Genomic DNA, 13582 nt, shown 5'->3' on the forward strand with positions numbered 1-13582 from the left:
CACAGTTCCTATGTAAATTATTCCCTCATTCGAGTTATAAATTTTGCCACCAGATGGTGTATGCCCATTTGACGGATCCCAATAACTGGTATGGTGATAGTTTTGCATTTTCATTCTTGGACAATTATAAAATTATGTAAATTTGTTTTTAAGCTCAAATTTCATAATGCCGTTTGTCTTACTACTAAGACTTATAAAAATCTTTTTAGCGCCGACTACCGAAAATATAAATGTTAATATGTCAATTTTCAAATTTCTACGTCAAACGGTTTTTGAAAACGACGTTGATATGTAGTCAAAGAGAAACCAGAAAGCACGTAAGTGATCGTTAATAATTTCGTTTTTCCTTTTGATGTAGGTACTCTAATTATAGAATATTTGTGCACCATTCCAAAAGCGCTGTTATGTTATATCGATAATAGAATTAAAAAAAAAAAATCATTGTACCCTCTTGATATGATATGGGTGAATTTCTGGTTTCGTTTTAAATTGCGCAACTATCAGTTGTAATTGAAAACTTTTCAAATACATAAAATTATACCAACTAATGAAATATGTAAAGAAAAGTACAATACCTCTGCAGCGTGTGAATAAGTACATACAGCATCTTTTTCTTATAAATCTCAATAAAAATACTTCCCTACTGTTTAGTTTTGCCGATGTTGGATAAAAAGTGTTATTAGATTTCAAAGTAACACGATTTTTGTTAAATATAAAATATACGAAAACGAAAGGGGCATTCATATATACAGGGGCGGACTAACCTTAAGGGAGTCTGGGAGAGTTCTCCCTGGGCCCCCCTTGATACAAGGCCACTACATGTCTAAATAATCCCAATCCGCCCTTACATATATTTAGTTAATGGAAACTGCAAACGTATAGGTTCTTGATAGAAATTCATTATTTAGAAATAAAATAAAACAATATTGACAATTTTCACTCTTTTTATTCTTCATAATAATTATTTCGCCATTTTGTGGGTTCTTCCGGAAGCGGATGTAAATTGATGCAAACTCAAGAGGTCCCGTGATTTGCTATTCGAATTCAACATTTCATAATTAATTAAAAATAATTCAGGTATTTCATAATTCATCTTTCCCTTTTTTTAAAACTTGTATGACATGGAAGCGCGACAAGGTGAAATACGTTTGATTGAAAATTTATTTTTTGCAAAATTCATAAAAATGATTCATAATTTCAGGTCCTTTTTAAGCAATTTTCAAATTTGGGCACATAAAATTTTGCTCCTTACACAAATTAAAACAATTTAAATTTGTATGAAGAAATATGCAAAATCATAATTTTAGCAATCGATAAATATGATTGCATATATGTAATTACATTTTAGTTGTCAACAACTTTTCTTTATAAAGATTTCTGCTATTTTCAAAAATAAAGGTACTTTCTTGTTACATAAATCTCATGTTTTGTGTTAAAACTTGTATATGACTGACAAATTATTAAGCCTGATGATCTCATTATGTGTTTTAGACCATGTAGGACTTTTTACAAAGAGTAACATTTTTTCGTAAGATTAATAATAAAAATGTTTCCCATATGCTGTCAACTTAAGTAGACGTACTAATCAAGTACCAATTGTTAAAAACAATAAAAAGTGTGAAAGTTGTTAATGATTTATTTTATTTCCTCATTTTTGAAAAAATTATTAAAAATAAGTATGAAATGGGAATAAAGGCTATTCAAATAAATTAATTTCTGGCTTCAAAATAAAGTATGGAATTTATTTTTAGTAATGTTATAAGGTATCACGAAAAGTTTTGTTAATATCATTAGGGCAATTTTAGAAAAATTAACCAAAGACAAAAATGTAAGATATTAAATATTACAAGTTTATTACTTGTAATTGGAATTGTCCAGAATAGTTTGAAACTGCTGGATTATTTATTAATTTCAAAAACTAAATAATCAAATTAAAATAATTAAACAACAATAATTAACAGTATGTTTCATTAAAATGTTATTAGGGTGACAATTTCAATACTTACATTACATACATAAAAACAGAACATTATGCTTAAAATAATTTTTTTTGTATTTATTTCACGAAAATACGTTTTTGTTGATGAAACTATTGTGGTTTGATAAAGACATTATCTAAAAACCGCAAAGTAATATTTCATTCTATTCAACTGTTTTCACTATATGATAAGCTACCAAACGATGCATATATTGCGTAAATATCTAATGTACAGTAAATGCGAATTGAACGACATTATCTTTTGAAAAATACGAAATTGTCTAGGGAAATTCATACAAGCACCTTTAGCTATATTTTCATAAAAATACTAAACCAATATAAGTCAGTCTACTAAATACAACTTAATGTAGAGATGGGCTGGGTGCTCCGTTTGGACCCGGTACTGTTTTTACCCGGTTGGGTACCAGATAATGACGCTGAGTACCCGGCAGTGCCGAATAATTCATCATACGAAAAATAAAAACCAAACACCAGCAATAATAATTTAATAAGTTTAACCAAAAACCCATCTTATGGAAATTGGTAATTGAGATTGTATTGGGATAGTTCGTTTGTTCTAATTTGGATTATTTATTGATTACTATACTAAATAATAAGTCAGGACGAAAGGACTAGGGATATAAAGCAGACAATAGCGCAGGGTCGTGTCGCCTTCAATAAAAAGAAGTCACTTCTATGTTCGCGAACTGTTAATTTAGAAATTCGAAAAAGATTGTTAAAAGTGTATTGTTTGGAGCGCAGCGCTGTACGGGTGCGAAACATGGACGGTGGACGCAGCAGAAAAGTATAGGTTAGCGTTCAAAATGTGGTGATACCGACGAATGATGAGGATAGCATGTATAGAGCAGGTTAGAAATGATGAGGTATTTGAAGGAATAGGAGAACAGAGGATGTATGGAAGTCGACAAGAAATAGACTACATAGGTTGGTAGGACACCTTTCAAGGCATGAAGGTCTATTATCATCATCATAAGGTCGTCAGTCCTAAGACTGGTTGGAGACGCACCTCCACTCTTTCCTATCCTGAGCTAATCTTCGCATTTCCCTAAAGCTAGAGCAACCCACATCCTTAACTATTTTCGAACAGTAATCTAATCTAGGTCTACCTCAGCCCCTCCTAACATCCGTTTCTGCCTCTAATATGTCTCTGACTAGACCTTCATGCCTGAGAAGGTGTCCTACTAACCTATCACGCCTACTTCTTATTGACTTCCATATAGTCCTCTGTTCTCTTACTCTTTCTAATACCTCTTCAAAAAATTTCATAAATTCAGTTAGTTTAGGACAGTTTTTAGAGGAGCAGATAATATTTTAAGATTAATGTGATTGCAGAAACATATTCCACATTATAGAAATTATGCATTTTCGAAGAAATGTGAAATTTTGTTTGAAAAAAAGTTTGCCTTAACTGTATACAAAAAAAGTGATAAATATGCCAGAATATGATGTATGTTCAAATACTTTTGGACTCTAGTGTACATTATATTATATTAGAGGACGCTACTATATACACATAAGGACATAGGTATATAAATGTACTCAAGATATCTAAACTTATCTTCGCTTATTAGCAGAAGTAAGAGTCTTTTTACCAAAGTAACAATGGCAAAATTTTGTCCAAATTTGTCTTTTCTTTTTACTGAGAAACCATTTTTGGAAAGATATGGTTTAGCAAAACAGGCTGGTTTTAAAGTAGTGGAAAGTGGTTTTCCATTAGGGTTTTCCATAGAACAAGTTTCAGAAGCTAGATCTGCGGCAGGGATACAGCAAGTTTTACTTAACATTTTTACAGGTATGGCATTACACTCTCTTCTATAATTATACTTAATACAATAAAATAATGATAAAAAATAGACATTAAGTTTTATAATATGTTGTTAAGTAAGATTTCTGCTACTTCTAATGCGATCCATAAAAGAAATTACAATACTTAAGTTAGAATTGCCGCTTGCAGTAGTGTAATGGTGGTTGCAGAGTATTTAAAATATTTAAACAGTTTAAAAAAGATAGAAAATTTTATGAAAAAAGGTTGGTACAAATTCATTTAAAATTCAGGAGTCTGTTTATTGGAAAGACACTCGGACACGTCAACCTTTATTTTTTGGCTTGGGGGTTTTTTCATGGTAATTTTGTGTATACAGATTGGCCCAAAAATAAGCGACTACCACCGACTGCATTTTTTTAAATGGATGCACCTATTTTTCATTAATTGAATTCTTCATCAAATTTTAATTTTGTTTCATGTACTTAGACCAACCACAAAAATATTTAATACCAGATTAACAATATTTTCCCAGATAGATAGGTGGATGGGAAGGAGAGGCATTATCTAATGATTAGCTAGGTCTTCAGATCTGACCCACTAGATTTTTATCTACGGGGTCATCTGAAATCTAGTCTACTTCAATAAACCAGAAAATATCAAAGAATTAAAGAACAGACTTGAATAATCACTATCACAATTTTTTATCATTTATGACTAATTAAACTTATTGAATCCTTTTTGGTTGGCTTGAAAGAACAAGAATATTTATAATTTAAACCTGTCGAGGCTCTGAAATGACCAATTTGATTTTTTTTTAATAGGAAGCCCCATTTATTATTACGGAATCCGATTCTATCGAAAAAATAGGTCCAATTATAGTTTCAATAATTTTTTGGTTCCGAGTTTTACCCATAAAAATGTTCTTGTTTTATATCTCACCAGAGAAGTATCAAATCGATAAATGATCTCTACAAAAGTTATCAAATTCTAAAGAATTTTGAGATGTCCAACTTGATTTTATAAATAGGATCAAAAAATGATTTTTAAAATATATTTGGACGTATTTTTTCCATAGAATCAGATTCTACGATATAAAACGGAGTTCCTATCTGAAAAACTAAACAAGTACCACAGGATCTCATTAGGGTCCCAGACTCTAAATCCAACAACTTTGTAGAGGTCATGTTTTAATTGTTTGTTTATTTTTGTTGATATTTGCCATTATAGACTAAAACGGACCATCCTGAATAACATACTTAGGCGACAGTTTACTCAATTATCGAAAATGTCGAATTTAAAAATAGGGTGTCTTGAATTAGTCTATTCTCTGAAGCGATAGAGAGAGTCATCTATAATTAGCACAAGCAATTTTTGATAAGCGGACACATATATCGTCTATTCTGACACATTCAAAGTGTTTACGCAGCAAGAATGCCCAAAAGCAAAGTGGAGAAAATACTTGTCCGTTTTTCAAAAATTACTTATATAGTAGTATTATAGGTATGAGCAGATACTACATATAATAAAATAATTAGGGGTCGTCCATAAAAAACATCACTTAGAATTTCACTTTTTTCGTCAAGCTAAGTTACACTTTCCGTGATCCCTCTAACAAATATTACATCACAAAATCTAATACACCCTCTCCCCCACCTAGCAATGAGAGCGACTTTCTATTGTAATTTTAAAGGCCACCAAGTCTACTACCCTCTCCCCCCCATGTAAAATCTTATGACTCCAAGTAATGCCCATCCCACCCCCTTATGTGCAAACGTATTTTATGAACAACCCCTTGGCACAGTGAAAACGTTTAAAAATAGTTGTATTATGAAATGTAATAAAATATACTTCAATCTTCCACTGCAATTGTACATAAAAAAACGGAATGAGTTTAAATACTTTTATTCGTTCGTTTTTCATATCTTGTAATTGTGATAGCAATAAAGTAATTTTTTTTATAATATTGCACCCTAAAATCCTTTTTTCTTTTGCTGCAGGCGATACTTCTAAAGGAGAACTTGGTTTTGCAGCGATACCTGGAAAAGAGAAGGAATTTAGAGATAGCTTGGACTTAACAATTAATTACGCTAAAGCTCTAGGAGCAACGAAGTAAGTTCTTATTGATATTCATATTTTCATACTTTCTCTATTGTAATTATACCAATTACTTAACAAAAAAAAAATACAACGTGTAATTAAACATTGAAGTGAAATTTCTTCAAACACACAAACATACCGGGATAGGGGGTTAAGGAATTGGTTTAATGGTATTATTTATGCACTATGCTTCGCACGGGTGCAATGCTGATAGTAAATATACTATACAATGTTTTTATATACAACAATCATAGCTTTTTTGTCATTAGACAATACAAACCGGCCGGTACCGCCGCAACCGCTATGTCTCTGCATTTTAACTCTGCAATATCTTCGAAAATATTCATTTAAATTACATGCTGTAAAGGGCCATATTGATCTATATTAAATGTACAATGTATTTAAAAGTACTTAATTGGATAAGTATTAATGCTGTATTGCTTAAAATCGCTTCGTAAATAAGCCATTATTTCTCGTAAAAAGTAAAGGATAAAAAATGGTTATCCCTAAGAGATAGACATATACCATCTCGGACTTTTTTGTAGACCTTTTTAAGGTGTACAATACTGTAGTATATTACTTTGATCTATCTCGTAGGGTTCAACCAGCGTTTGCAATGTAAGCGTAAAAAATGTGTTTATTTACAACATCACATTACAAACCTTTAAAATTATCAGTGTTTCTCTACTGTATTATGCATGTATTATACATATAAACCTTCCTCTTGAATTACTATATCTATTAAAAAAACCGCATAAAAATCCGTTGCGTAGTTTTAAAGATCTAAGCATACATAGGGANTGCATGAGTGTTTTAAATTAAAAAAATTAATATGTTATAACTATTAGCTCTCGATAGTAGTCTAAGAAAAGTGAAAGGCTTATGGAGGGCCTAACCGCCTTTACAAAACCAAAGGCATCCTATTTAAGAGGTTTATATCTCCAAGAAAAGGGCGCAAACGTCAAACAGACGTACTTACAGGGGGTAAGCGACATATTTTAAAATAGAAATGGATTTTACGTAAAATTTGTCTTTTAATGAACAAAATGGTATTTTTTATCATAGATCACTTCGGAATTTCACAGAAAGCAGTTAAAAAGATACTATTAAAACAAATTAACAGTTTTCACCTTCTCCTGATAAAGTTGGAGAATGTCGCTTATGCCTTTTTGTCGTGACGCCATCGACATAATACATTTCTGCATATCTCCATATTACATTTTCCTTGCCAGCATCTTTTATGTACATGTAAAGATAATAATGGTAAGGCTAATAATGCAAACCAGTATTTATAACAGAGAGTATAACTGACTATGAATGAACATCACACACTTTGCGTATCAACAACCTGAATTAAAGACTATAAGTACATAGTATAACATACACGTGAGTGTGATAGTAACGGAAGCAGGTGTTTAAATTTAGATTATAACTTGCAGCAAAATTGTCTTCCTTGCCAAACGGTTACAGACGTAAATCTTATGTTGAAAACACATTATTTCATTTTAGTATTGCAAGTTTCTCACGAAGATTTAGGTATGTGATCATTTAGAATCAAGTCCTAGAAATAGTACGCCAATTTCGATCAGTTTTAAGAGCCCGTAGCCAATCTATTGCAAGACAGCAATGTTTTATTTTGTATTGCCAAATTGAAAATTGACTATTATTCCAGTCATACCAAATATTGTAGTCACTTTGGCGTTTAAGCGTTGTATTTCGCTTATTTGTCAGAAATCCACTGTGTTTTTAACATATTGTATTTTCTTTCGAAACTTACAGGATTTTTATTGCTCTATCGCTTGGATAGCAAATAGATAGATAGAGATAACTTTAAATAAAATGGAAGCGGTGTTGACAAAATAGTAAGTACTGTATAAAAATAAATAAAAGTAAAACAAAAATACTGGTATGCGAAGGAAAAAAGTAGGGAAAAGGCGAATATAAAGATAGGAGACAAAAAATTAGAGGAAGTGGCCGATTTTAGGTATCTAGGAAGTAAGGATATAAAGCATAGGATAGCGCAGGGTCGTGTCGCCTTTAATAAAAAGAAGTCACTTCTATGCTCGCGAACGGTTAATTTAGAAATTCGAAAAAGATTGTTAAAGGTATATGTTTGGAGCACGGCGCTGTACGGGTGCGAAACATGGACAGCGGGCGCGGCGGAAAAGAAAAGGTTAGAAGCGTTCGAAATGTGGTGTTACAGGCGAATGATGAGAATAGCGTGGATAGAGAAGGTTAAAAATGTAGAGGTATTAAAAAGAATAGGAGAACAGAGGACTCTAGGGAAGTCAATAAAAAATAGGCGAGATAGAGACATATTAGAGGCAGAAACGGACGTTAGGAGGGGTAGAGATAGACTTAAGTTAGATTACTGTTAACAAATAGTTAAGGATATGGGTTGTTCTAGTTTTAGGGAAATGCGAACATTAGCTGAGTCGAACCAGTCTTAGGACTGACAATCTTATGATGATGATGATGATCACTTTCAAAGATTATATCTCCTGAAACATTGGTAAAACAATCAGCCAAAACTCGTTTATTAAAAAAATAGTTTTAACTTTTTAATTAGACGAAATTCCCTTATTAGTAACGACACAATTTTTTTTATAGTGTTGAATTCAAATCAAGTCCTTATTAATTGGAGATATCTACAGTGAGTAAAGTTAATTCAAAAATTAATTCACTAAGAAAATTTCACTTTCAGGTCAAAACGTAACGAACAATAGTATTATATATGTATATATTCGCTATCTGAGACATTATATACTTTTCCGGTCCAGGTGTGTCATATACATAACATAATTATCACTGAACAGAAGGCGTTTTAAGTCAGGTGAGAGTACATTGTCATATCAAAAGTCAGTAACCTACAACGGTGTAGTCCACCCCTGACCCATGTAAAATAAAAGCTGACTATAACCCTATATCCGCACCACGAATTTCCGTTTTCGCTCACTTGCAGTTCAGAGTCGATTCCTAGGGATCGGTGTACACCCCGCGACAAAACTTTAGCACACTACATATTTTTCACTACAGCTCATAAAAGAAAGAAATTTTTAGCTTTTATATTCTACTATTATAGACAGTGAGTCAAGATAATCACGTAAATATTAGAAAGCGACAGCTATTGTTTACGTATAGGCTCCGCGTAAAATCGTGCCTTTCAAAAGATGCGACAAAACTATAGCACACATTTAGTATGTGATTGTTTAGCAAACGATTGATACGTTTTGGTTTTGTTTTGAGAATACCATACGTATTTCGAAGTATTACGTGTTTAAAATATCAGTTTATTTTTTCATAATTCCTTGTGTAAAAAACTTAGTTAACTTGAAATATATATCATTAACAGTCTAAAAAAACAAAAACTTAATGTGACACAAATAGCAAAAAATATAATAAATAGATCTGGAAAAGTCATCATGAATTATTTAAAAGACTTGAATTGAATATTTTTAATCTCCATAACGTACTAAGGAAACTAGTGATGAGCAAAATTGACCTTGGTCTTATAATGTTGGTCTAGCAGTCTTGATCTTACGAAAATGTAATACCAAGACCAAGACCTAGACAGTTTTCACACTACTAAGACCAAGACTGAACGACCAAGACCAAGACCAAGACTAAAACCAAGACCGAACGAACAAGACCAAGGCTGAAACCAAGACCGAATACGCAAGACTAAACGAAAGATTATTATTTCAGATGGATTTTTGAGTTAAACTATTCGAAGCAATTTTTAGTATTTGAAATTTTCAATTTGCTTTAAGTACTAGATTTTAACAGTAAACATTAAAAAAAGGAACTTTGTTACTGTATGAAAAAAGGGATCTACAAGTAAGTGATCTTTGTTCATATGTCCGGATGGCACATGCTGGTTGAAATATAGAGACAAACTAATTTCTTTTTGAAATTTTTTCTTCTTGAACCTTGACGAAACTCTTGTACAAACTAGAGTGGGTGGATCGACTTGCGAGTTTCGATGATTTAGGAAGCCGGACCATAGGTTCAACCATAATGGACTACACAAATCAAATGATGGCGTCCTCTGGGGTAAAGCACTCCGGACGTAAACTAGTCCCCCATTCGGATGTCTGGACGAGGACTACCTCGGGGGATGTCATCAATAAGTGCAACAGGGATAGGTGCAAATTTCACGAGTCGGAGCGTGGAATGCTAGGACAATGAGGCAAGTAGGAAAATTGGACAATTTAAAAGTAGAGATGGATAGATTAGAATTAGATATAGTAGGTGTTAATGAAGTCCGTTGACCCGAAGCTGGAGACTTCTGGAGTGGGGACTTTAGAGTAATTCATACAGGATCGGTAGAAGGTAATTCGGGGATAGGAATTGTAATGCGTAGGAAAGTAGGTCAGAGTGTAGAAAAAAAGATACAAATACAAAGCGATAGGATAGTTATTGTTACATTAAACTCAAAGCCGAAGACGTGTTAAGTTTTGTGAAAGGACAGAACAACCTAATAGTTTTAGGAGATTTCAACGCAGTAATAGGTGAAGGTAAAGTGGGTGCAATAGCAGGTTCTATTGGATTAGGCAATAGAGAACAGAGGACTCTATTGAAATCAAAAAGAAATAGGCGAGATAGGTTGGTAGGACACCTTCTCAGGCATGAAGGTCTAGTCAGAGACATATTAGAGGCAGAAGCAGGAGTTAGAAAGGGTAGAGGTACGTGTCCAACCAGTCTTAGGACTGACCACCTTATGATGATGATGATGTTTGTTTCTTCTTTCAAGTATCTTCTACTACCTTGTTCTCTAATAGGTCAATTTATGCGTTGGAGAAAGGATAAGTTCTCAAGTTTTCATAACTCTCGCAACTATCGACACAATTTTTTTTTTGAAAAAAAGAGTCATGATAAACTCGCATGTATGACAGAATATTTCATTATTTAAAACAATTATTGTGTTGGTATAATAGAAAAATTTGTGCTTAGATGAATTGTATAAAAAACGTAAGTATCAGATTAAATGAGCAAGACCAAAACTTAACGGGTAAGACCAAGACCAAGACCGAGACTATATCACCAAGACCAAGGCTGTCGAGTCTTAGCATTGATCTTGCTTTACACCCAATCTAAAAATTAATAGTCATGATATTTATATGCTGCAGATTGGTTCAAAATCTATTGTTAGTTTTAAGTTAAGAGTTAAATTGTACTTTTGATGGTAGTATTAGGACTTTGGGTTTGGATTGGACTTCTGTCGTTCAAACTTAGGAGCAGTCACATGAAGGAGAGTTGTTTGTGTCTGAAGATTTATGCAGTATTAGGAACAAAAGAAAATGCCTCTAGAACGTTACCTGGCAACAAAAGGAATAGAGGATAATAACAAGATAAGAAATAATATTTTAGTCTTTGTGACTTTACTTTGAGTTTTAATTAGACGTGAGTAACTGCTCGTAAATTTTGCTAATCGTGTGTTATCATCTACCAATTTTGTTTACTTGAAATGAATTATGAAGGTATCCAAAAATTTCAAGACAAATAATTCTGCCTTTATTTTTGTTTTTTATACCTATCCAGAAGTCTTTAATACTATTGGGATCCGTCAAATGGGAGGAGCCTAAAAACATGGCGCCGATTAGGGAAAAATTATCGTAGTTCCTATAGTGTACCGTGCAATTTCCAAGTTTTTAAATTACGATAAAATGATAAGTATTGACACAATATGTGATTGGGCTGACACAAAGCCTCGGAAAGGAAATTTCGTTGAAGGTGAGCGTGTTTTTAATGCCAATCACATTATAAAATTCGGAAATAACAAATCCGGAAGCTAGCCTTCAAATTCCGTCAAGTTTACTGCCTACTTTTTACAAACTTCGGATTTAAAAAGTGATTCACGTTATATAATTGGTGAGGTGATTCTGGGTGATTTAAGCAATATCATATCAATGACTTGCACGTGCAAAGCCGATTTAAGAGAACGTTGCAAACACATTATTGCAACTTTGTTGTATTGCAGCAGGTAGGTTCTTAACCTCAAAATACTTATATCGTATCATTAGAATTGTGTTAAATCAATTACACAGGAATAAATAATTTCTCACTTTATAATTTTAGTATGATTCTAGTTTTAAATATTAAGGTTATGGCTGATGGTAAATACTTGCTGAAATATAATCATGTGCATTAAAATGACGTGAACAAATTTTTATTCCGGAATTCACTTCTTTGATACCTACTGCTTTCATCCAAGCTTCTATTAGTTTACTTTTTTCTCTAATTTTCCGAATATATTTTTTACATATATAAAACGGTTAGTTTTTATTGGAAAGTAGTTAATGTAGGTGAAGAGTGAAGATCTATGTCTGAAGTGCTATTGCAGCTTTTCACTGAACATATTAACTTTTTATTTGATTTAACTTTAGAAGAAAACTTCGTCGACTCCATCATCAAAAAAATTTTTACTTTTTTAACATGTTTTATTATTTTAATAAACAATTTTACAATTTGCGTGCACAGTTCCTATGTAAATTATTCCCTCATTCGAGTTATAAATTTTGCCACCAGATGGTGTATGCCCATTTGACGGATCCCAATAACTGGTATGGTGATAGTTTTGCATTTTCATTCTTGGACAATTATAAAATTATGTAAATTTGTTTTTAAGCTCAAATTTCATAATGCCGTTTGTCTTACTACTAAGACTTATAAAAATCTTTTTAGCGCCGACTACCGAAAATATAAATGTTAATATGTCAATTTTCAAATTTCTACGTCAAACGGTTTTTGAAAACGACGTTGATATGTAGTCAAAGAGAAACCAGAAAGCACGTAAGTGATCGTTAATAATTTCGTTTTTCCTTTTGATATAGGTACTCTAATTATAGAATATTTGTGCACCATTCCAAAAGCGCTGTTATGTTATATCGATAATAGAATTAAAAAAAAAAAATCATTGTACCCTCTTGATATGATATGGGTGAATTTCTGGTTTCGTTTTAAATTGCGCAACTATCAGTTGTAATTGAAAACTTTTCAAATACATAAAATTATACCAACTAATGAAATATGTAAAGAAAAGTACAATACCTCTGCAGCGTGTGAATAAGTACATACAGCATCTTTTTCTTATAAATCTCAATAAAAATACTTCCCTACTGTTTAGTTTTGCCGATGTTGGATAAAAAGTGTTATTAGATTTCAAAGTAACACGATTTTTGTTAAATATAAAATATACGAAAACGAAAGGGGCATTCATATATACAGGGGCGGACTAACCTTAAGGGAGTCTGGGAGAGTTCTCCCTGGGCCCCCCTTGATACAAGGCCACTACATGTCTAAATAATCCCAATCCGCCCTTACATATATTTAGTTAATGGAAACTGCAAACGTATAGGTTCTTGATAGAAATTCATTATTTAGAAATAAAATAAAACAATATTGACAATTTTCACTCTTTTTATTCTTCATAATAATTATTTCGCCATTTTGTGGGTTCTTCCGGAAGCGGATGTAAATTGATGCAAACTCAAGAGGTCCCGTGATTTGCTATTCGAATTCAACATTTCATAATTAATTAAAAATAATTCAGGTATTTCATAATTCATCTTTCCCTTTTTTTAAAACTTGTATGACATGGAAGCGCGACAAGGTGAAATACGTTTGATTGAAAATTTATTTTTTGCAAAATTCATAAAAATGATTCATAATTTCAGGTCCTTTTTAAGCAATTTTCAAATTTGGGCACATAAAATTTTGCT

At 32.3% G+C, this 13582-nt stretch overlaps 1 protein-coding gene across 1 annotated transcript in view; it reads left to right on the forward strand.

Moving 5' to 3' along the window:
* Nucleotides 1–3527: 3527 nt before the first annotated feature.
* LOC108744151 (putative hydroxypyruvate isomerase) overlaps nt 3528–13582 on the forward strand; it is an 18511-nt gene continuing 8456 nt past the window's right edge. Inside the window, exons 1-2 of the mRNA XM_018479777.2 lie at nt 3528–3791; nt 5762–5873. Of these exons, the coding sequence (XP_018335279.1) occupies nt 3533–3791; nt 5762–5873 (371 nt within the window). The 5' untranslated portion in view covers nt 3528–3532. The remainder of the gene's footprint in view (nt 3792–5761; nt 5874–13582) is intronic.

The sequence above is a fragment of the Agrilus planipennis genome, unplaced genomic scaffold (assembly GCF_000699045.2).
Source record: "Agrilus planipennis isolate EAB-ADULT unplaced genomic scaffold, Apla_2.0 scaffold18, whole genome shotgun sequence".
In the NCBI taxonomy this organism is placed as follows: domain Eukaryota; kingdom Metazoa; phylum Arthropoda; class Insecta; order Coleoptera; family Buprestidae; genus Agrilus; species Agrilus planipennis.